This window comes from Gavia stellata, chromosome 1, assembly GCF_030936135.1.
Source record: "Gavia stellata isolate bGavSte3 chromosome 1, bGavSte3.hap2, whole genome shotgun sequence".
In the NCBI taxonomy this organism is placed as follows: Eukaryota; Metazoa; Chordata; class Aves; order Gaviiformes; family Gaviidae; genus Gavia; species Gavia stellata.
In genome coordinates this window covers 92,269,307-92,294,126 of record NC_082594.1, presented here as the reverse complement: position 1 = coordinate 92,294,126, position 24,820 = coordinate 92,269,307, and the positions used below count along the sequence as shown (strand labels likewise).

The 24,820-nt window shown below is 37.2% G+C and overlaps 1 protein-coding gene across 2 annotated transcripts in view; it reads left to right on the top strand.

Moving 5' to 3' along the window:
- DMD (dystrophin) overlaps positions 1 to 24,820 on the top strand; it is a 907,831-nt gene that overhangs the window by 10,576 nt on the left and 872,435 nt on the right. For both annotated transcript variants that reach the window (XM_059827200.1, XM_059827195.1), the window contains exons 4-5: positions 928 to 1,100; positions 11,896 to 12,014. In XM_059827200.1, the coding sequence (XP_059683183.1) occupies positions 940 to 1,100; positions 11,896 to 12,014 (280 nt within the window). In that variant the 5' untranslated portion in view covers positions 928 to 939. The remainder of the gene's footprint in view (positions 1 to 927; positions 1,101 to 11,895; positions 12,015 to 24,820) is intronic.

Sequence of the window (24,820 nt, the reverse complement as noted above, 5' to 3'; positions counted from 1 at the left end):
AATATCTCTTAGTTTCTTCCTGAATTACTTAAATCTACTTTGGCAGTTCTCAATAATGAAGACACTAAAAATATTAACAAGAAACTCAGAATACCCACCCAGACATATGAAGCAAAACTAAAGTCTGTGTTTCCTAATTTTCTTAAACTCTTTACTTTCTGTCTCCTGGTGTAGAAATGAAGGCAACTATGAAATGCTGCTATTCTTAGCTGAGAGAATTTTATATTCATTTTCATTGGTGCAAATTACAATCTTGCACTAAAATCAGGAATGTGTCCCATGAAATTTGGAGAGGATCAGTTTCTCCTCCCATCTCAGACACTAATAACATATAAAGTTAACTTTATACCTAAGTCTCAAAAGGAAAGTTGAAGACACTGATACTCTTTGGGTAGTATGCATTTGAGATGTAAAAACAAGACATTATTTTAGTAATTAATATTTTCACTTTTTCAAATGATTGAATTAATTACTGTGAAACTAGCAAGCAACTTACCAGACTGACCAATAAAATGTTACCTGTTTTTTTCTACCATATCATAGTAATTAATTTTTTTGTTGTTAATCATTCTTTGAGATTACAGCTTCTGCATGTTATCTTACAGTTTTTACATTTTCAGAGTGGTCCATCCTTTATCATAAAGTAGCTTCTGCACTGAATGTTGTTCTTCAACTGATAACTGGCTGCAGAGCAATTCAAGTGGAGAATTATAATGAAATTATATACAATATCAGTTGTCTTTTAAGTATTCAGACCTGACTGCTATCATTATACTGTGACACCCAGTATGTTCTATAATTACTTAGGAGGTTTTTCTTTAAGGGTTTTTCTTCTAGGCAACAGAAGTTTTTTGGGGTAAAAAAAAAAAAAAATCAGCTTTTAATGAGTAAGTTCAATCATTGGTGAAATTCTGTCTTTTATTGCAGGTTAAAGATGTAATGAAAAACATCATGGCTGGACTGCAGCAGACGAACAGTGAAAAGATTCTGCTGAGCTGGGTCCGCCAATCAACTCGTAATTACCCACAGGTCAATGTTATCAATTTCACCAGTAGCTGGTCTGATGGATTGGCTTTCAATGCACTCCTCCACAGTCACAGGTAGGAAAACTAACTTTTCATTATTTCAGTGAGCTTGTAACAGAAAACTGTAACAGGGCTTGAGGATAGTGTGTCTGTTATGTTATGTTCCTGTGTGGGTTTGTCAGCATTCTTTTAAATACCCACCTCTTTGCTTTGACCTGGATGCTGTGTATGGTGTCAAACTGAATCCACTTGTGGAGGGAGAAGGTCTGAGCTTTTCACAGCACAACCAAATAGGCTCAGTTCAGAACCATTTCTGGCATTTCAGTCTATATACCAAGTAGAGAGTCACAGGGAGTACAGGCTTGGAAACTTTTGAGAAGAGCAAGGAATAGATCCAAAACTAAGCCTTTGAGATTGTCCTAGAGGAAGAAGGAGATTTTCCTGTGGGGACTTAGAGGGGGAAAATGTAGTGTTTGTTGAAAGCCTCTGACAGTTGCTGGATTGAAAGTATGGATCTGCCTTGAAAGGACACAGCTGGAGAAGGTAGCCTTTGTTTTCAGAATCTTTTGTGTTGTTCCCCCAGCTGATTGGAGTTTTCACCCTCTCTCAGAAATTGTCTTGTTCTAGTCTATGCTGTTGCTGTATAAAACTCTACCTTTAGAGATTCAGAGTTCTCTGATGGTTCGGTGTACTTGGCTTAAGCAAGCCAATCTATCTTAAAGGTCTAGTTGTTGCCACTCCTGCTTTTAAAGCAGTACTTATTTTTCCAATGTGGTAAGCCTACTGATCTCTCTTCTCCTACTTCTATACCTCTCCCCTAAAGGGGGCTGTCCTGCAAGGTGGCTGACTGTTCCAAATTATCAGTGAACTGAGTTTTTGAACAGCTAAATGGGTATGTTCTGTTCAGTAAGAGACAACAGAGATTTACAAGATATTAGTACAAGTCAGCCTTTTTTTTGTTTAGTTGCATTAAAGGCTTAAAATAAAATAAGGCAATATACTTCTAAAATTATAGTCTGAGACAATATATGCCTTCCAACTTAAGCAGTGAAGAGCTGCAGATATTTCTTTCCAAAATTTTCAGTGGCTCATGTAACTGTTTCTGAATGAAACTGTCTGATTAAGTCTACTGCTGTTGTGGTCCAAAGACTAAAACTGACAGCCGTTTACAGTGGCTATGCCTTACACCACCATCCCAGACACAGTAGACTTCTCTTGCTGGGAGTCCATCTTTTCACCCTGCATATGCCTGGGAGCCCTGAGTAGATCTGACTGAACTAAGGTCCAGGAACTTACAATTACAAGTGTTGTTTGCTTGTAATGTTAGGAATGAGGCATTATCTTAAGGAAGAATTTATTATACTCTAAAAGTGCTTTATGTGTGTCTTTCACCTGCATTCAGCATTTATAACATTAACAACTGGCTTTCCTACCATCCTGCTGTTACTCTGCCATTGATGTGCTTGTACCTTCTTGGTGTTGGTGCAAGTGTTTATGCAGGTATTAGGAGAACTGCGTTTAGGGAGCTAAATAAGAAAAGAACTAAAATAAACACAGTGACTATGTCACTAGCTTTTGATAACTACTTTATTCATTGGTCAGTCATTAAGATGTGGTTTGGTGTTTTTTTTCCAAATGCTCTCTAAACTTACTTTTTTTTTTTATTTCCACTGATAATAATTTCTCATTTTAATTTGCTCTGTCTCTCATTTCATAAGTTGTTTAATTCTGATGGATTTGAATATAAGAATGAAATTATCCTGTAGAAATCAATGAATCTCTTTCTTTCTAAAGATCGGATTCCATATTTGTAGATTACATCAAAAAAAAAAAAAAAAACCAGCTTTGTGAGAGATACTCTTCTGTCTGCATCTTACCTTCACGGAAACTCTGTTACAGTGTGGGAGCTTACACGTAATTTCTGTGGGCTTGAATACTTCTTCTGTTTTCCTAAAACATTATCTATACACAACATTATTAAGTGGGAAAATGCCAGTTTTAACTCAAACACCAGGTTACTTAAGTCACACAGGACTCTGTGATACAAAAAGGACTAGAGCGATTCCTACTACTCTTGGTGGTACAGTGCTGCCTCTGTTGCATAGGATACAGCTAGGGAAGAAAAAATAGATACATCTCGAAGACACACTATCAGACTACCTGTTTCCTGATTAGGGTATCTGGTACTCAGATACTGAGACTGCATGCTCTGCAGGACCATGTAATATCATCTGGTGTCTGAAATCAGTAATCAGAAATTCCTTTTTGTCCCTCTCTGTAAGAAGAGTTTCGGAAGTCTGAAGAGAGGCTCTTAGTCAGGAGCAGTCCCTGGCTGGGGAAGGCAGTTGCCTGCCTAAGCCACGTTGGGATTGTCTAGACAAATCTCTAAGTGTCTGTATGTCATACTTTATGCGTTGTGTGTTCAGTTGTGTTAAGTTCAGTGCAAAGTTCACCAGTTGTGAACACTCATTTCCTGCTCACTACAATTTATGCACCTTATTCAGGTTTTCTAAAACAGGGCTGCAAAACTTAAGCTCGCTTTTACTCTTGTGTCTGCTGCCATAAATCTTGCATAGCCTTCTGCACAGTGAGCCTATCTTCAATAGAAGTGAAAAAGAATTACTCCACAGAAGCCTTGTGTCTTGCCCAGTAGTTAGTGCACTCATCTGGGAAACTGCAAGTGTGCATTCAGATTCCCTGAGGCAAGTCTCCAAGACACACCAGTTGTCTTCTTCTGGACTTTAATCACTAAGTTACTCTGCAAAAGTCTCAGAGGAAGACCTAATGTTCTCTGAAACCCTGAGTCAGTCATTTTTAAGATGAACCTCTGTGCTTAGTGTGTCCTCTATATTGATTTTTGGTGACTTTGCACTTCATGCTCAGTATGCGGGAGCACTGAATTGCCCTTCAAGATTCAAGATGCAATCAATGAAATAGGTACACGAAGACAGTCTGAGTGTTCAGGAGCACCTAGTTCTATCCTATAAGAACAAAAAGCCTTCTCTAAGAAGCGTTGACACCTAATTTAGTCACTCTAAAATGTAGGTACATACTTGTTGGGTGTCAGAGTTTCTTGGCTTCGTGTGTAAAGAAGGCAGTTTGAATATACACTTAAGAAAAGTTGATCCACAGAGGGTACATGAAAACTCAGAGAAACCTGGTGTCCCACACATCCTATGCTTTATTAATATTTTGTGGTTTACATACATAGAATGAGAAGCCCTCTGAAGACAAACACTTTTTAATTTACCTCCTCTGTTTTCCCTGTTTGATTTTCTGTTTCTCCAGTTCTGCTCTTCTACTTCTTTCTCTCCCATTTCCTTGTTCTCCATAGTTTGGTCCAGATGTTCTCTTCTTTTTCCTGTCTTTCTCTGAGTTTATTCCTCTGTATTTCATTAATTCACTTTTTCCATTGTCTTTTTTCCTCCTTCATTATTGTCCCTTTCTACAATACCTTTCAGTACCTCTCTTTCTCCCAGTAATTTTTATATTGAAATGGGCCCTTGAAGAAAAACAAGGATTTGTTGCTCTAATTGTCAGAACAGCTGCAATTGTCTTTATGGTTACTCAGGAAATAACCTAGTACATATATAAAATACATTGGTGGAAAATTTCAGTTTTAAAGATTTAAAACATGTTATTCATTCCTGAAACTTAAAAGACTTTCATGATTTAATTGTTAAAAATAGTCTTTACTGCAAATAGTAGCTTTTCCTTTTGACACTGAAGTCTTTTAGTTTAGCCCTTCCATCAGGTGTATTTCAGAGGTAAGACATAAGCTTCCATGTTGACCCCCAGGCTGTAATTTGTGTGCACAGTCTTCATCACATTTAGATGTTCTCAGGAATGGAAAAATTAGTCAGAAAAAAGGCTAACCATAGTTTGAAAATCTGCTATGATAATGAACTCATATGGTGGACATGGTGCCTGGTGTGTGTATTTTTTGCCAACTTTAGCACTATTCCTAGGCTGTCTGCTATCAAAAAAACCCCAATAAACCAAACAAAAATCTGTTCACCATTGAAAGAATGATGCTAGCCAAATTTTTCCATAATATTTAGGCTCTCTGAAAGTGAGGGAAGATTTTCTGGTAGCATTAAAGTAATTTCTTTTTGACATCTATAGGAATCAGTCTCTCACAAGATGCAAACATTAAACGTTCTTTTCTAAACTCAGTCCTTTTTCATTTGCTTTTATAGAAGTATGATGAAGCACTGTTCTTAATGTTAAGAATGTTATTTTGGCATAAAGTAGTAACCTATTAAGATCAGTTACTACATACTGTGGTTAGTCCTACTGTGTATCTAAACCACATCAGTATTTTTACAATTAGATTTTTCTTTTAAAAATAATTCAAGCTATTTTTTATAACTGCATCAAAATATACACTACATTGTAGTCTCTATATCGCCTCATCTGAAATATTGGCTGAGTGCTCAAATTTTTAAGTTGTAACTTATTGGAAATAGATCTAATTAACATTCTACTTTCAGAAAAACACTACATATAGTAAGTAGGGAATTTTTTGGTCATGCTGTTTTACTGTGATTTCAGGGAAATGAAATTAACTTTTTTGCGAACTTAACTTTTTGCAGCTCACAGCAAATAATGGCAAATAATTTTGAAGAAAATACATTAAAACTTTAAAATAAATAACAGTGTACACTATCTTATGCTTACAATAATTTTTGTGTCTTTAATTTATCCTTCAACAGCTTTCGTGTTCAGCCTCAGTTTACAGCCTCTGTTACGTTTTTGTTGCACTAGCCTGCTCTGGGGGCAGCTCCTTTCGAGGGTGGGGGAGTGGGGAAGAAGAATAGCAGGAGGAAGTTGATTGAGTAGACAAAGATTGGAGATAGACTTACATCTCTTCTTGGTTTTGATGTTAATACACTCTGGAGTTGCTACTAACAATGTATTCCATGTGTCCATCTGGTCTTTAAAAAGAGAAGAAAAAAAAGCAAAGCCCTCAGCCTCACTTACATCTCTCACAGTCTTTTAACCCACTGTTCCCTTGCTCAGGGATGACTGTTTTGTTTTTATCAGATATTTCTAATGCCCTTTCTCTGTCATTTTGCAAAGGGGTTACTTTGAGTAAATATTCCCATTTGTGTAATCACCATCTCTCTGTGGACATTTAGGCTCTTTAGTGATTGCTTTTAATACTGAGTGTGAGGAGCAGTAGAGCATGGGTTACTTGGCAAAGCTACCAGGGCACATCAGTGAGCCCAGGGTGTGAATTTTCAGAAATATAAAACTCTCCTGACTTCAGGCTCCAGATCACAGAGAGCTTTTCCCCATTTACTTCTTGTAATCTATTTCCTCCAGATGGGTATCAGACAGAGCTTTGCATCTTTCCTCTAACTTTGTTAGGGCTTTTTTTTGTGTGTCCTGGCCCTTTAATCTGGATTTTGAAGTGGGAACAAGTGGCATTCATTAGCTTCCTCCTTGCTTCTTTAAAATGCCTGAGCTTAGGCCAGGTGGCTGCCTTAGAAATGAGCACTTCACTGCAGCTGTTTCTGCTTCAGGATGGCACAGTGGGGAGAGGGGAAGGAAAATGGCATTAAAAAGAGGTCCTGGATAGAAGAAGCAAAAGTTTGTCTTCAGTAAGTCAAAGGAAAGGTAGAAGCAAAAGCAATGGTATGAAGAGGTATGAAAATACTTTTATTGTAACAAGTCACTAGGTTATGTGCTAGTTACTGGCTTCTGGTTTGTTTTAATTGTGAGAGTACTGAAGACATATGCAAGATTTTCTTGTATAAATAAAACTAGAACAGCAACAAAACCACAACTTTTCTCTTGAAAAGAAGATGGTAACTTTTATGATCTGAATGTGACCCCTTTCTATATACACTGATGGAAAGTTTTTGTGAATTAGATCTGTAAGTTGCTCTTTTGCTAAATTATTTTATTGCAGCCCAATTGTAATAGCATTATAACCTTAGCTAGATGTTAATACAGCCTAAGAAACTGGCCTATTAAAACATGCGTGGTGTTTCTTCGTGATGTTCATAATTACCTTGGTGTAAGTATTTTTTACCAAAAGTTACATAAGTTATAAAAACTGCTGTTTTAGAGGTTTGTGATACTTTAGAAATGAGTAACTTCAGAAATGCCGAAGAAGTGAAAACAATATGTCCTATGATGTTAGAGTATCTTCAAAATGTTTCACTTCCTTCTTTCGGAATTCTCCCTCTGGAGTGTATGATTTGTTTCTCTTAATTTTCTTAAATCTACACCTTTGCAAAATTCGTTACCTCTTCAGGATTCACTGCCATATGCATCTTATATGAATTAATTTCAGGTTCATATGGAAAAAAACTTACTTGAATGAATAAACATGTTCTATAGTAAGTAAAGAAACCAACCCCCAGAAGTTTGTTTATTTTTTCTTCACTGCTTATAAATGCTTGGGGGGGTTATTTGGTCATTTTATATATATATCTGCACTCATGAAAATTAGCTTTCCATTTTTGACAAAGATTTAGCAGGTGGTCTCTGAGGAAAAATAAGAGTAAACATTGCAGATGTGTCTTGAAACTGTATTGCTGCTAGGGGCTGCGGCTAGGAACAGAGCACTGTGGTGGGATGGAGTTACTGGACTAGTTGTGTGCCACCTCTGAATTTTGTTTCGTTGCTTTTTTTAAATTGGATGGTAACTTGTTGCTTTTTGTGGTAATTGTAGTTCATCTTATCCATTACTTTAATTTCTACATAGAGATATGTCTGGATTTGTTTGGCCTTAGTATACTCTAGATTCAATTTTCTTACCCCGGCAGATCTATTTCCACTATAAATTATGTAATTGGTTGGGTAAAAAAAAAAGTCCTTTTTATACTTTATGAGCAAGTATTTTCCTTGCAAATATATATTTTGAAAAGCTTCAGGTTTGTTTTCCCTCTTTCCCTCTCCCACCCTTCTTATTCCCCCCTTCTTTTTTTTTTTTTCTTTCTGCTATTTACAAGAAAGAATTGCAGGTACAAAAATTACCTTGTGTTCGATATAAATTTTGATTACAATGCAAAACTTCTCCATTGAAGCCTTTAATCCTTTTAATTTTGGCTCTCTGTGATCTTATCATAAACTAATACAAGATCAGTGGTGTTTTAGTTGATCAGTGAGTCACTAGCTGGAGTTCAACATGTTCTATTTAATTCTAACTTCTTTGAACATGCATGTGTTCAGGGTGAGGAGTGAAGACTGCTAGTTATGTCTCCTTGGCTTTACTGCTTGTTAGACATGAACTAAGCTGCAAACTTGAGAACAAATTTCCTCTCTGTACAATTTGAACAATATGGAGAGAGCAAACGAAGGCAGAGAAACAGTATTCCATTTTATTTCTTTTCTCTACTATTTCGTACCTGCTCACTCCTGTATATAAAACTCTGTAGAAAGGTCATAATAGTTGTTATTTGAAATTCTGTTTCAGTGTTGTTTCAGAGACTTTTAAAAGCTATTTGCCATATCACAATTCTTAATATTCTAGGCTGTAATATCTCCTGCATATACTTGGCAGTATTATCGTGTAAATATACCCAGCGAAACATCTAGACGCACCACACTGAGAAGCTGATGCTTCAAACTGACATTATGACACTCGTATTCTAGTGATGGTGCTACTGAAATGTGTATAGTCAAGTATTCTTTCAACGAAGGGAAAATCTGAAGAGTTAAATTGCTGTTGGACTAGGGAGAGCTTTTTGAATTTTTATTTTTTTTAATTAAGTTGATGCTTGTCAGAGCTGAGTTGCAGTAGATGGCTATATACTTTTAAGTTGGCTTGGAATCTGTGCTGTCTTCTTTATGTATAATACTAAGAAAATTCAGAAGAAACTCGTCAGTGGCTTACTGAAGAGCTCTTACTACTTCTCTTCTATAGTTGTGTCTCAGAGGGTTCAAATTTTTGCCCTCTGTAGTAAGTGTAAAAAGAGAGATGCTGTGTATGCTCTACACAGGTACACCTATATGCAGTAGAGCTAGTAAGCATGCAAATTCAACCAAGGTGTTCTACAACATCATGGGTTATCTGAAACATTGTTATTGAAACTTTTGTGTTTGAGTGCTTGGGTATTTAAAAAAAAAAAAATTCTCTCTGTGTCTTATATTGAGACTCCTACCTCTACAGAAGATGTGATGATCATAGTTTTGGCCTATCTGGACACGTTAACTCGAAAATATCCTCCTGGATTATGCAATTGAGAAGTTGGATGAAATTGAACATCTAAGATATTATTAATGATGACAGAGGTTTTTCAAGAGGAATAAGATAATCTTGTGTCATTCCTCAAAGAATAATTCTAAATGTTGTTGTTCTTGTCCAGTGGAGTCCTTACTGGTGAGAAGAAAGCATGTTCCTGTAGTTCCTCCTTCACCAAACTGGTCATGATTGTGTGAAGATAATGTGTTGCTCCAAGTAGCACAAGCGTGATTAGAACTTCAAACCAAATCCCTGCAAAAACGTTCTCGGGGGGAGATAGTCCCTCGGATATCATTCTTTTTTTTTCTTGTCTTAAAAGTGTTTGCCACTGAATAATCTTTTTATACCCTAGCTTCTGTAGTATTTGTGCAACACATCCTTGCAGAGCTTTTTAAGAAAGTCACATTAAATAGCTTTGTGGCTACTACAGTGTTCTCTTTGCTAAATTTGATGTATGAGCTTATGCATCCTATGCCATATGACAGCCAAAAAGTGTTAAATTTGGAGAGACTAAAGAATTGAAGAATAATCTGTATGCCTGTAGAGTAAGGTGTTGGAGTGTGGTGGGTTGACTTCAGTCAGCAGCTGTGCACCCACACAGCCACTTGCTTGCTTCTCTCCCTACTCCCCCAGGATAGAGAAGAGAATAGGAAAAGCAAGAAAACACATGAGTTCAAATAGATACTGTTTAATAAATGAAGGGAAGAAGAATAGAAAAACAAGAGATGCAAAGGCAGTAACTCAGCATCTCTCACAAGCAGACTGATGCCCAGCCAGTCTCCAAGCAGCAGCCACCTTGGAAGACAAAACCCCCCACCCCCCTCTTCTTTTACCCCAGTATTTATTGCTGAGCAAGTTATATAGTATGGAGTATCCCTTTGACCAGTTTGGGTCACGTGTCCTGGCTGTGTCCCCTTCCAGATTTTTGCCCACCCCCAGCCTAGTCGGGAGGCTGGGGGGGGGGGGGGAGGGGGAGAAGGTCTTGATCCTGTGTAAGCACGGTTCAGCAATAGCCAAACAATTGGTTTGTTAACAATGTTTTAACCACAAATCCAAAACACTGCATCGTATGGACTGCTATGAAGACCGTTAACTTCATCCCAATCATACCCAGTACAAGGAGGATGGAAAAAATTGTGAAGACATAATCTGTATGTTGAAAATGGCTGTGTTTCAGAACACAAACCAGTCTATGAGATCACAGACTTAATGCATCCATGACTAGAAACAGATTATCACCTCTCAAGTTTCCTCTCCCTTCCCCATCCTGCCCTCAGCCAAATTTCATATTTTGAAGTTGTTCTGCGTGTGGGAAGGAGAAACCTCTATTTTTAATTATTGTTTAAGAACCTCTGCATAGAGAAGCAAAATACTTTAGAATAACTTAATTGTTACTATGTAAATCACTCCCTTCGGAAAAAAATTGGACAGCAAAGGTGCATAACTGGGAAATTACTACTATATAAATGACATTTTTCCTTTGCTCTCTTGAATTTATTACAGTATGATGTAGTGAACATTTTTGCCATCTATTATAACTATGGGACACTGTTTAAAATGAGCTTTTAAAATTAATAAAAATGTAAATAAATCTGTCATAACTAATTGCAACATTTTAATTTGTGTAAATAACGTACCTGATTTATCTGTAGGTAAAATTATACATTTAAATGTTTTTTGAATTAGAACACTGTATCAAAGTCACAAATAGTGTAGTTGTTTTTCTTCATATTATGTGAACATTAATTACAGAATACCTGATTAAACTTTTTCCCCAGACTGCCTGATAACAAATTCTGATCTCCTAATGGATAACTCTCAGATGAAATGCCAAAGATCACAGTGTATTAACATTATTTATATTGCAAATAGTGCAAATGATAAATACAAGGGCTCAGATTGTGTATCTGAGCTATAATTCAGTTTTGGTCATTCTGTCTTTTCCTGCAAGGGCATTTAAATTGTTCTTTACTGCTTTTGCTCCTGTCAACTAAAGCCTATGATTGGACTACAGTTTTATACTTGTTTAAAAAGTGTGTATTTTTCTAAAGGTTTTGGTAAGAAAAGTGGCATGTGCAGCTATGCTGCGTACGTTCCCAGGTCATGGATTTTTGAACTTGTTGACCGATTTCAGTTGGATATAACAGCAAGCTGCTAATCTCAGAAGCAATTACATTCTTAGAAATAGTAAGTGAAGTGAAAAACTGGTGGCTGGAGAGGAGGAAGGCTGCAAAATTGCCTCAGCAGTTATCTGTCCTGCTAGGCCTGCCACGAGCCAGTCCCAGTGTGCACAGCCGCAGCACATGATCCTTCTCATCTAGGCACTCTTCGGGACTGGAAGAGGGGAGTAAGCCCGCTGCGGGCATTTTGGGCAGTGACAGGAGCAGAGCGCTATGGGTGAAAACAGGTGGTTTAGGAGAGTGAGGTTATTGGTTTTTGGGACTTAGTGGAGAATGAGAAACGTGGTTAATGTGATGGTGATGAACGTGGATGAGTATAGGATGCAAACCCATTAGAAACCAAGCTTTATTAGTTCCAGCGCTGATTGAACAGTTTCTTTCATTAAGAAAACAGAAAAGTAGTAGCTGATGCTGATGAATAGCCACAGAAATATGTAATTAAATCTAATGCTAAAAAAGAAGAAACTTATTGTTCCTCTTATTTTTGTTTTAGACCAGATCTATTTGATTGGAATGCTGTTGCTTCTCAGCAATCACCTGTACAACGATTAGATCATGCATTCAACATAGCCAGGCAACACCTGGGCATAGAGAAACTCCTTGATCCTGAAGGTTAGTAGAAATTATGTTCTTTTCTCTAAGTGGAAAACCAATTTTTCCATGGATTTGATTGAAAATGAATTTGACTTTTTTGCACAAGATTTTAACATTTTACAAGATAAATCATAAACTGAAGCAAAATCCTTTATTTATGTTTTAATGTTACCTTTGTGCTCTATTGAAATAACATAAGAACTGCCTGTATGTACATGCCCTAAAGCAATTTTTTTCCAGCTTTACGCACAGAGTTTTAATGTGCATGCGCTTAATTAAAGGTATCTCGATAAGTAACTGATTTCTGTTTCAAAGATTTAGAGCATCTGCAGCTTTTATATATTCTGGTTAGATGAGTTCAAATTACATTTTGATATATATCCAAAATGTGTATTCAAACTCTAGATACTCATATCTTTAAAATGTGACTTATATATCTTTTGTATATTGAAATATTATCAGGATGACATGACTCATATCACTATCATTTAGCCTTATAGGTAATACACTTGCCTATTTTACCTTACCTCTTTTTTACTTATGCAGTCATGTTTGAAAGATTCCTTGTTTTTCTCATGATCATTTTAATTTTGTCCATTTCTGTATATTCTGTGCCCTACTTTCTGCATTGCTGAAAGCCTAATTTTCCCTCAGAGGACATTTCTAAAACATTCTTTACTACAAGGTGATGTTGAACAGCTGTAGTATTTCCTTTTTATGTATTGCTTTGTGTGTATATATATACAGTCTTTTTCCACATCACGATCCATATGCTATATTTTCATGCAATTTCCTACAAGTTACCTATTAAGCCACTAATAAATGCAATTTTCTATACGTTTGTGCTGTTCTCAGTGGCTCACCTTGTGGTGAGTTTCTGATGGAAAGAACCAGAATTTAAAATGTAAAAATTAGTCTAAAGCTTAGCATCACATCTCTTAATGTTTAAATATAGTAGGGCATATCTCAAGATTGAACCAATAACATTGTATCCCTTATATTTACCTAGGAGAAATATATGAAAAAAACTGTCTGCTTATGCTGTAGGTGAACATCATAAAGGTTTCTGCTCTGTAACCTTACCTTTTGTAGAGTGAAAAACAGTTAGAGGAGATGGTTTAATTCAAGATGGTAAGATTTTGCCCTGTGTAGAATTAAAAAAGGAGCATCTCAAGCAGTGTTTACAACCGGAGCAGCAATTAAGATTTGAGAGTCAAGGATGACAGGGACATGCCACCTCATAGGTGAAAGCTTCATGAGTGCCTCCTGAGTGTCTGTCTTGTGTGCAGTCAAATAGTTCCCCTTGTACCAGCAATGTATGGGGTGTCTGTAGTGGAACTTGTGGAAGAAATGCATGGTAAAACTAGTACAACATTGCTTACTAGTACACTATCTTTCATCTCTAGAACTGAATTTGTGTGAACCACTGAAGGAGGAACAGGTTTTCTATGTGCTAAAGCAAGAAATTCAGCTTGTAAACTCTGAATGAGATTAGAATTGAAAACTGTTGCACAACTGAATAGATATAGTTGTAGTCTTTGCTATAATTAGTTAAACTTTCTTCTTAAAATAGATTAGTGAATAAGTTACTTTCTGTATGCAAAAGTCACTTTTGATTAGACATTTTATTCTGGTTTTGGCAAAGATACTTGCAGTTATTTAGACAATAACTGAAAAACATTTGTGGTTTTCCAAATGTCTACTGTAATTATTTGCAATTCAGTGTTGTAAATCATTGTGCTTGACACCTTTTTTTTTTCTCCTCTACAAATAAAAAACTGCAAACTTTTCCAAAGGAAAAGTAAATTCTGTACCTATTTGAAAACATATGAATTTCTGAAACTATAAAAATTTTGTTTATTTTAATAAATCTGCTCCTAGACTGAAAAGTAGAATTACTGGTACATAAGTAAGAGAGGAATCTTGTTTGAAGGTTCCAGCATACTACTTAAATACTTACTGTAATTGATGACCTGTATTTATCACCTCTCCTAATTAGATACTCAAGTATCTCTTAACAGCCTACTGTGTAACAACACTCTATTCTTTGGCTGCTAATAAAAACTGCAAAGGGCTACTACATTAGAACAAAAAGGGAGCGTGCGTTCAATGGTAAAACATTATTTTAATGTAACTTAATATTTGTCAAAACAGGACACATGTAATTTCACAGAATCACTAAGGTTGGAAAAGACCTGTAAGATCATCAAGTCCAACCACCGACCAAAAAACACCACCATGCCTATTAAACCATGTCCCACAATGCCTCGTCCACATGTTCCTTAAACACCTCCGGGGATGGTGACTCCACCATTTCCCTGGGCGGTTTATTCCAGTGTGTCACCACTCTCTCAGGAAATAAATTTTTCCTAATATCCAGTCTAAACCTCCCCTGGTGCAACTTGAGGCCATTTCCTCTCATCCTGTCACTTGGGAGAAGAGGCCAACACCCACCTCTCTGCAACCCCCTTTCAGGTAATTGTAGAGAGCGATAAGGTCTCCCCTCAGCCTCCTCTTCTCTAGACTGAACAACCCCAGTTCCCTCAGCCGCTCCTCATAAGACTTGTGCTCCAGACCCCTCACCAGCTTCGTCACCTTTCTCTGGTCACGCTCCAGCACCTCAATGTCCTCCTTGTAGTGAGGGGCCCAAAACTGAACACAGTACTCGAGGTGCGGCCTCACCAGCGCCGAGTACAGGGGCACGATCACCTCCCTACTCCTGCTGGCCACACTGTTTCTGATACAGGCCAGGATGCCGTTGGCCTTCTTGGCCACCTGGGCACACTGCTGGCTCATCTTCAGCTGGCTGTGGAACACTTTTTTTGGAACACTTTAAAATTTGTTTTTGTTAATTAAATATTTGCTGTCTCAATATTTTGAAAATATTTTGTAGAATGGAAGCCACTGTTCAATAAAGCCCTACTGTTCTGCAACCATATATGGTAGTCAAAAAAGAAAGGGTTTGGGGGTTTTTGTTTGTGTTCTGAAGTTACTGATGATTGATACATTTTGAAACAGATGACTAGGGAGTCCATCTTAGCAATTACATTTTGAAAAGTAAATATTTTTTATTCCGCCAAACACTGGTTTTCTAGGTTATATATGAAGTTTGTTTGTTTCTGAGGTTGCTGGTATTTCAAGTCTGTCCCCTGAAGTAGTCAGTTTGTTTCTGAGGTTGTTGATATTTTAAGTAGCCCATGAGCAGCTTTTAAAACACTGTTTTGGAATTTGATCTCCCTTTCAATCACCAAAGTGGTTAAGATATGGACTATGTTTAAGTATTTCCTGTAAAAGCCGTGTTGTGTAAGTTAAAACTTTTGTATTTTGATTCATGCAGAAATGATGGTTCTTGCTATTTTCCTGACTTACATTGACTACTAGGAATGCTTTTTTACGTCAGTAGTGTATCTTAAAGCAGGCACTTCACTTAGTTTTTAAGCAAGTGAACTTAACAAAACCTGTGCTAGCCAATTGTATTTATACTGATGATGCACGCATCTTAAAACAGACGAAAACACTAGGCATCTCCTGTAAAAGGCGGCTTTTGTTTCCTTTCATCTTCTTGAGGAATTCTTGTTTTATACACAAGTCCTAAAGTAGTTTGACAAAATTGTCTTGTTCCTGTTTTGATACATTGACTTTGTATCTTGTCTATGAGCTTGATAATGTCTTCAGAGCATGTAACCTTACTAACTTCCTCTTAAAAATAACAAGCTATATGTCTTTCTGCTTATAGCTTTCCTCTAAACAAAATTAGCGACGGGAAGATTGTGATTTCTCAGGTGTTACCTGAAGATACTGTGTTTTGATATAAATTCCCAAAATAGCCTGCGTATGCAGGATAGAATAAATTCTGCAGAGCTATTTTGCAATCAGAATGTTCATAATATTGGGGAAAAAAAGCAAACAAACTTGTCTTCAAGAATAAGACATGTGGTAGGAGCTTCATTTCAGCCTTTTCCCTTTCCTGTTCAGACAGAAGAGGTGAGAAAGCTGACCCCATTCCACAGCAAAAATTTTAAATATATGTTAGCTGTTGGTTCTTTGTTTTGTTGTTTGGGTTTTTCCCCCTGATGTTGAAAAGGTGTGTAGAAAAACATAAGGGACAGGTTTCCTTCCTCTCTTTTATCATGAAAAAGTGCTGGAGGATTCAGCTTTATTCTGGATGCAGGAGTTGAATGTACATGAAGTTAAGTTTGCTGATGACACTGAACTAGGAGAGCTGTGGACTCCCTTGAGGGTAGAGAGGCCTCACAGAGAGATCTGGATAGACTAGAGAGATGGGCAATCACCAACTCTATGAAATTTAAAAAGAGCAAGTGCCAGATTCTGCACCTGGGACAGGGTAATCCTTGTTATACATACAAATTGGGGGACAAGAGGCTGGAGAACAGCCCTGTGGAAAGAGATCTGGGGGTTTGTGTTGACGGCAAGTTGAACATGAGTCAATGGTGTGCCCTGGCAGCCGAAAGGGCCAGCCGTGTCCTGGGGTGTATCAAGCACAGCATAGGTAGCCAGTCGAGGGACGTGTTGTCCCACTCTACACCGCAGTGGTGCGGACCCACCTCGAGCACTGTGTACATTTTTGGGTGTCTCAATAGAAGAAGGATATCAAACTATTGGAGTGTGTCCAGAGGGAGGCGACCAAGATGGTGAAAGGCCTTGAGGGCAAAACTTACAAGGAGCAGCTGATGTCACTTGCTTTGTTCAGCTTGGAGAAGAGAAGGCTGAGGGGTGACCCCATCACACTCTAGAACATCCTCAAGGGGGGCAGCAGAGGGGAAGGTGCTGATCTCCTCTCTGCTGACCAGCGATAGGACATGAGGAAATGGAATGAAGCTGCGTCAGGAGAAGTTCAGATTGGACATTAGGAAAAGGTTCTTCATTGAAAGGGCGGTCAGCCACTGGAGCAGACTCCCCTGGGAAGTGGTCATGGCACCAAGCCTGTCAGAGTTCAAGGGGTGCCTGGATGATACTCTTAGTCATATGGTTTAGTTCTCGGTAGTCCTGCGAGGAGCAGGGTGTTAGACTCGATGATCCTTATGGGTCCCTTCCAACTTGAGATATTCTATGATCTTTTTGATTTAATCTTTCCAGTGAGTGAAATGTAAGCAGGTTTATATGTCTATCTGATGTTCACTACTGTAGTGTATAAAAGATACCAAGGGAAAAAATAAGAAGGTTTTGGGGAAATTGATGGATGGTAGAAACTGTTACTTAGAAGAAAGTTAATGAAGACCGAGAGATTAGTGGGCAGGATTCAAAAGGAAAAATATGTTTGCAAATTGAACTTTTTAGGCCAGAGTATGCCTACATAACTCACAGTGACCTTTTGTTGTAAGACACTTATGATTGTGCAGCTGAGGTGTTTTAAATTTTGATAATGCTCTCTGTGATCCTTTCAAAGAAAAAATAGTTATTTTCCTTTGGTTGCTCAAAATTAATATTTGTGAGCTTCCAGTCATGTCTCGTTCAACTCAAAATATCATGCAATGAATATTACCGAACCCAGATCATTTTAATAGTAATTTTTGTTTGGATTTGAATGGCAAAGTTAGCATGTCGAAAATTTGTACTACAGTAATGTGGGTTTTCCTAGTGTTATTCTTTTCTTTGTTTTTTTTTGAGACTATTACTCTTGGTACAAGTAAGGAAAATGCTTGACTTGTTTTTTCACACCTTTGTGATGACTATTGTGGTGTTCTGGATGTAAATTTGAATTACTGACTTTTGAAAATATTTTGTCTTATTTTTTTCAATGTAAATAACTCAGGTCATTAATCTCTGCTCTCTTGAATTTAGAGTATTTTAGACATAAATAATGTAACCCTCTGAACATTTTTATTTTAAAAATTATAAACTTAGTCTTCAGCTTCCTACAATCCTCACTTGTTATTCTAAACTATTGTTATGTGTGGGGAATGAGTAGTGATGGAGATATTTGCTGTCTCTATTGATATGGGTTCACTTTGGCTAATTTCAGCAAGACTTAAAATATCTTAAGCAAATCAAATGATGATTACATTATAATTATAACTAGTATCTATGAAAGTTTGAACAATTGATCAAGCTTTTAAGATTAGTCTGTATCTTTTAATAACGCCCAATTACAAGTACCTGCAGTTACATCTTTTAGTAGTTAACTGATTCTTTGTGATTATTTAATCTGTATTGCAGTTGTGAAGGAAGATGATTCGTCTTCACACACAAACTTCAGAAAATATACTGAAGGCTACTATGTTCCTTGTGTGTGTCTACTTTTTCATGAGCACCTTTTTAAATATCACCAAGCAAAGAATAGGACAAGCAAACAGCAACAAATGCGTTATGGTCAGCAACACATACTAGTTACATGTTATTGGCTGTATACTGTGTTTTACTTTGGGGTAAAATACACATGCCATATAGGAGCAGAAGGATCTTTTGAGGAACAGTAGGAAATGCACTCTCAGAAGCTGAATCTTCGAATACATCTGAGCTGTGTCCTCTTTCCCCTTAAAACAGCTGAGCATGAGTGTTGTAGCAGTGGCAGCAGCAGCAGGAGATGAAGTGTTTGTGTGCTCCCTTCTAGCAACAAATATCTGATTCCTTGTTTAATGAACTGGTCCCTGCTGTCATTTTTGAGTCTTGTGCTTGTTTGTGCTAGCCCGATAATATAAAGACTGTGAAGTTATATAATGGCATTTCTGCTGTCCTTTTTAGGTGAAGTAATTATCCAGTTTCTTATACTTTACTGTGTAGCCTGATGAAAACCTCGTTTAATCCATCCCAGTCACATTTTCCATATTTTTCCTTAATTTGCACTGATGACATGAGTTTTTGGCACCATTATTAAGTGATAATGAGACTCAGACAGTTTTCCATTTGATAACTTTTTTGTTTGATCTTGACTTTGCATACTTCTGTATCTCAACAGTAATGGGTTCTACCATACCTGTAGCACAGAGAAGAGGGGAAAAAAAACTGTCAGCGTTGCAGTTCATTAAGTTGTTAACCCTGTCTGTACCCAATAGTTGTATACACTGGTAATACTGCTTTTCAGTTCTTTTTATTGCCCTTGCTGATATGGCTCATGTCAAGGGAGTATGAGAAGATATTTTTCTATCATACCCTAAAATTTAGAAATGTTTTTGCCTAGTACAGTGTCAGTGTGTGGAATTTTTTATTTTGTTTTTAAAGGCAGAGGGGAGAAGTCACAAGAGCTATGTTTGATATTGTGCTGCTGAAAGGAAAATGCTGGATCAAGCATAGAAATTATTATTTCAGTTGCACAAAAACCTTATAATGGTTAGAAAATAAAATAAAAAAGGATTACTTTCTTCAGGCTCCTTTTGGTTCTCAAATCCTGGAATACTTTTGGTTAAATATGAGGAAAGTCTACAGGAATCACAGTCATAAAGTAGTTAATTGTTACAGGATGTTGTTACTGGAGTTTACCCATAAATATTTGGACAACTTTAGGTCTGGAGCCGCCTTTTAAAGTAATGCCACCGGCTTGGTACTAGCAGTAAATTTTTAGTTGGGAAACTGTCATAGTGTCTGGTGTCTGTTGCACAGCTATTTAGGAAAAGCAATGCAGATCTGCAGGGGTCTTCAGACCTATTGCCAACTTAATGATTTATCAAGTTACAAGATTGATAGATATGTTAGTTATTTTAGCCATGTCATTAGTGATAACAGAAGGTTGTATTTGAGAACTGTCTTTGTATAGTTGCTGGTCTGAATATTCAATATCCTGACAGTATTTTAACCTATGTATATGAGCTAGGTAATGCAAAACAAACTCCTTTTCTGAGGGTCAGAAAAATTTACATTAATAAGTCATCAGTTAGATATATATCTAATATCTAATTTCTGGGTTGCTTTTGCTTCTATTTCAAAAGTAACAATATAAAATGCAGTGTAAATATATACTCACGTAAACTATCAAAGCCATTGTATCTAATTTGTGTTTCCTGAGCACTGTCAGCAGGTCTGAGGTATTCTGCAGCTGTGCATTTTTTGTGTTTCTGTGCAATGTATGATTGGTGGATGGTTTTGGTTCAGATACTGACTTCTAAAATTATGTCCTGTATCAAGCTAGTCAGTGAGCAGTTGTTAGCTCTTAGCAGTACTGTTCAAAACAAGAAAAAGATAAATTCATTAAAAGGAATTAAGAACTCCTAATCATGTCCCCTCTCACTGCTGTTTTTATTTAAGTCTTCTAATTCTCCTTTTTTAAAAAATACAGGAAAAATGAGTTGAATTAGTCTCTTCAAGTCTTATTCATGTTCTGGCATATGAATTCTGCTTACCTCTAAGCATTCCTTCTACTGGAACTACATATAGCAGGGGTGGACTTGCATTAGCATTGTTACAGCGTAGAAGTACAACAGTAATAGCACAACAATTTAACTATTGCTTTACTATTCGTCAGTACAAACTGCAGCTCTAAGTGCTGGATATTTCATCATGCCATATCATGTGCTTTGTCTTTAGTTCATAGCACAGCAGAGCAAGAAAAGGTCTATGGAAAACACCTTCAAAAACAATGGTAAAAGTATACAGTTTATTGGCTGTGTAGTGCAATAGGTAAACTTCTATCTGAATGAATTTGTAATACAAATAGGTTTTTCAACTGGTTGCTAGTTTGATCTATATTCCTGTTGTAATATTTTACTTTACAGTTCGTTTTCAGAAATATTTGCCCTCAAAATTAAACTGCATTTCTTATTTTCCTACTGATAAGATGAAAATCCTGCTTTTTCTTTGTAGTCTCAGGCAAATAGTCAGCAAAAATAGTAAATTCACTAGCCTCCATCTAAAACTACTTTCTGTTCCATATTTATGAATAGATGTATTACTACCTCATTGACCTGTGAGCAAGACTACTCGTCAGTCAGTAACTTTTACAGATTTTCATGGAAATAAATGACTTGAAGGGTACTGTGTTAAGAGATTCAAGGACAAAACAGGCCCTTCCTCTTATCAGTGGGAAAGCTTAAAAAACTGGGATTTAATTGGGAGCAGGGCACATACATTACAAAAGAAATTATAAGATTTTTCTATCACAATGGATTTGCGGATTATAATATCATTTGAAGTGCTGAACTTGAATTATAAAGAGTTCTGTAGTAACTTTGCATTTCAGCTGCTATTGTAGGTAGTTCAGCAACTGTTGGATGTAAGGATCAGTACACGGAAGGTCTAAAAGTGTTTAGAAATGAAGATAGTCTTATTACTGTTCAAATGGATGTAACTTGCGCTGAATAATTTTCTGCTCCTTGTAGAAAAGACTGTATGATATTTCTCAACAGCTTATTCTAGCAAAGAGTTGAACAGGTTTCCTGTGTTTAGAATGTGAATCTGATGCAGAGTCACTCACTCTCTTTTTCGAACACTTAAATATAAGCATCTTGGTAATATTAGTATAGGCAAGATGTAAAAATGAACAATTCCATGTTGTCCAAAATATTCCATTTTTTTTCAATAGTGAAGACCATTATCTTTCACCCCAAGAGGAGAAAGTAAGCTATTCTCTTTCCAATATGTAAGCCAGCACAGAAGACCTTTGCAGTGAAAGTTGCGTTCAGAGGTTTTTTTGTATGTTACTTGGGAAGAGATTGTGTATGATAGCTGGTGGCACCACTGACAGTTCAGCCTTTTAAAATAATACCCATTACTTCTATTATCAAGCAATGGAGTTTTTTGAAGTCTTATATTCTGAAATATTTACATCTGACCATTGTTTTCATCAAGAAATAAAAAAAATTAAAAAAAAAAAAAGAGGGGGGAAGATTTAAGTGTTATTTCCTTGTAGTTTTCACAAAGATTCATTCTTAAAGGTAATGTTAGGGAAAGATAATGTTAGGGAATACCAGATTGATCTTAAAGCAGTCAAAAGGCCTTGTATATGAAATAAGAATGAAGACACTAAAAGAGTAGACATCTGCCTCTATCTGCTTTGACTGGGTAAGGAGCTCTGCATATGTTCTAAAGGGCCACAGACCTCTGTTGTCATCGGTAATGTTAGCTCCCTGTTTTAATGAAGCTGACAATACACTACTGAGTAATCTTGACGTTGTGAAATGTACTTGGCTGAGTGTATTTCTCAGCTGAAATGGGTCAAGGAATCTTTAACACTGTGAATGTTTTTTTCTATATGTTTCTATATGGCCTGTTGCTGCTCTGCTTCAAGTATGTTCTGTCAGTAAGAATTGTTTTATCTGTGACCTCACCATACGTGTCACGTAAAAGCACATATGCCATCTTTTGGACTTCCAGTAATGCTTTTCCGTTGAAAACAAAGAAAACAAGGACTGTTGCAAAGAGCCATGTGGCAGGAAAACACACATAAATAGAATTTGTTAGCCAGAATGTAAAAGTGTTTTCTCTTCTACAAAAAAAAATTTTACAGCATTGGAGACCACATAAAACAATAGTTTTTAACTGGTTTGTCATGCATCAAATAGAAATAGGAACGTAGTCCTTTTCCTGAGGACCTTCTGAGAAAGGAAGAGGTTTGTTTCTGTGCATATAAATAAAAAGATTTTAAAATTTAGTTGTTCTTCCCTTGGTCTAAATTCTTTCTTCACTGTTAAGACAGGAACAACCACTGATTTTTGTGGTTGCTAGAAATTACGGAGAGCTAAGATTCAAGGGATACACAGGAGTTTTGGCTATCATGTAGATTGTATGAACAGAAGTAACAGTATTAGGAGCAAGAGGATTTAACAAACCTTTTATCTAGGGCATAATGGTTTTCTGTAGGATATGTCTTAAAATTTGGCCATTCTTGCATATGTGTATTATATATATTTATATATAAAAATACATAAATTAAAAAAATACTACTACTAAATACATGCTCCAGCAAGAATAAACTGAAAAATTGAGAAAGCAAGCTTGTGGTATAACAGGAATTTGGAGGCTAAGTGCATGTCTTATTGCCCTGTTAATACCTGACTAAATACTTCGATATGATTATGGTAACATAAATAATGTAAAATCTAAATAAAGCGTGTATATTTTTCCATTAATGTCTTGATAAGTCTAAATGCATAAGTCCAAAGAAATGAGAACTGCATTAAAATATATAAAGAATCTAAGAGCAGTGATACCTATAAAATGTAAAACATTTTATAAATAAAATTAGGGATAGTATTAGTATAATGAACAGAGCACAGGTATCCTCATATTTACAGATAATCATCACATTAACCTTGGATTTTTAGTGGTGATATAATTCAGGCATACCACTATGCATTTCTGTAAAGCTATCTCATATCTTGTAACAATGTTATTCTTTAAATTGGTAAGCATCAGTGACCACAGTTACTGTTCTTCACATGATGCTGAGAATATTGTGAATGAGGTACTGTAAATACTCCCCTCATTTCTTGCCTAGATGTTCTGTCTAGCTGTTTCCAAGGTGAGGCGGAGCAGAGCGAATCTGTACTGTTGAGCTACAACAGGAATTGGGGTAGGAAGGAGAGATAGGCAGCAATATCAGTCTGTAGACTAGAACCTGGTGGTGAAACTGGGTGTTGCGGTACTCCAAAGAATCACAGAATCACAACCAGCTTAAACCTCCCCTGCCACAGCTTGAGGCCATTTCCTCTAGTCCTGTCACTAGTCACTTGGGAGAAGAGACCAACACCCACCTCTCTGCAACCCCCTTTCAGGTAGTTGTAGAGAGCGGTGAGGTCTCCCCTCAGCCTCCTCTTCTCCAGACTGAACAACCCCAGCTCCCTCAGCCGCTCCTCATAAGACTTGTGTTCCAGACCCCTCACCAGCTTCGTCGCCCTTCTCTGGACACGCTCCAGCACCTCAATGTCCTTCTTGTAGTGAGGGGCCCAAAACCAAACACAGTATTTGAGCTGCGACCTCACTAGCACCGAGTACAGGGGCATGATCACCTCCCTACTCCTGCTGGCCACACTATTTCTGATACAGGCCAGAATGCTGTTGGCCGCCTTGGCCACCTGGGCACACTGCTGGCTCATATTCAGCCGGCTGTTGACCAACACCCCCAGGTCCTTTTCTGCGGGGGAGCTTTCCAGCCACTCGTCCCCAAGCCTGTAGTGTTGCATGGGGTTGTTGTGACCCAAGTGCAGGATCCAGCACTTGGCCTTGTGGAACCTCATACAAAAACACAGGTGTTTTCACCATAAGCCTGTTTGTTGACAAATTTTTCTTTTTTAATTTTGTGGATTTAGCACACTTTACCACCTCATACCCCCGAGCACACACACAGACATCGAAAACAGTGATATTCTAAATACTCCTTTTCTTGACTTCAAAATGCTACTCTTAAAGATAGCCTCATGGTCCTGCTTAACAGACCATATCACCATATCCCTCCCTAGTTCGTGGTCCTTCAGCTACCTGTGGATTTACAGTTCTCCACCTTGCTTTGTTGTCGTTTTTGTTTTTTTTCTAATTTTTCTGACTTCTTTATAAATGTTTGGTTCTATATTAATATTCTGCGGTCATAGTGCCTCAGAACTGTCTGTCAAATTGTAATCATTAGTCTGCTCTGACAAATAATCACATAGGGTTTTTTGCCACTATATCACATTACGTGTAATTTTCTGTTCATCATGACTGTGTTTTAGCATTATTTTTCCAAATAAATAATTTCTGTGAGTATCTTAAAGTATTCATCCAGCTTCAGTCTTGTGTTATTTCACAGCATCATACAGAATCACTAAGGTTGGAAAAGACCTGTAAGATCATCAAGTCCAACCATCAACCAACAAACACCACCATGCCCATTAAACCATGTCCCACAATGCCACATCCACACGTTCCTTGAAGACCTCCAGGGATGGTGACTCCACCAC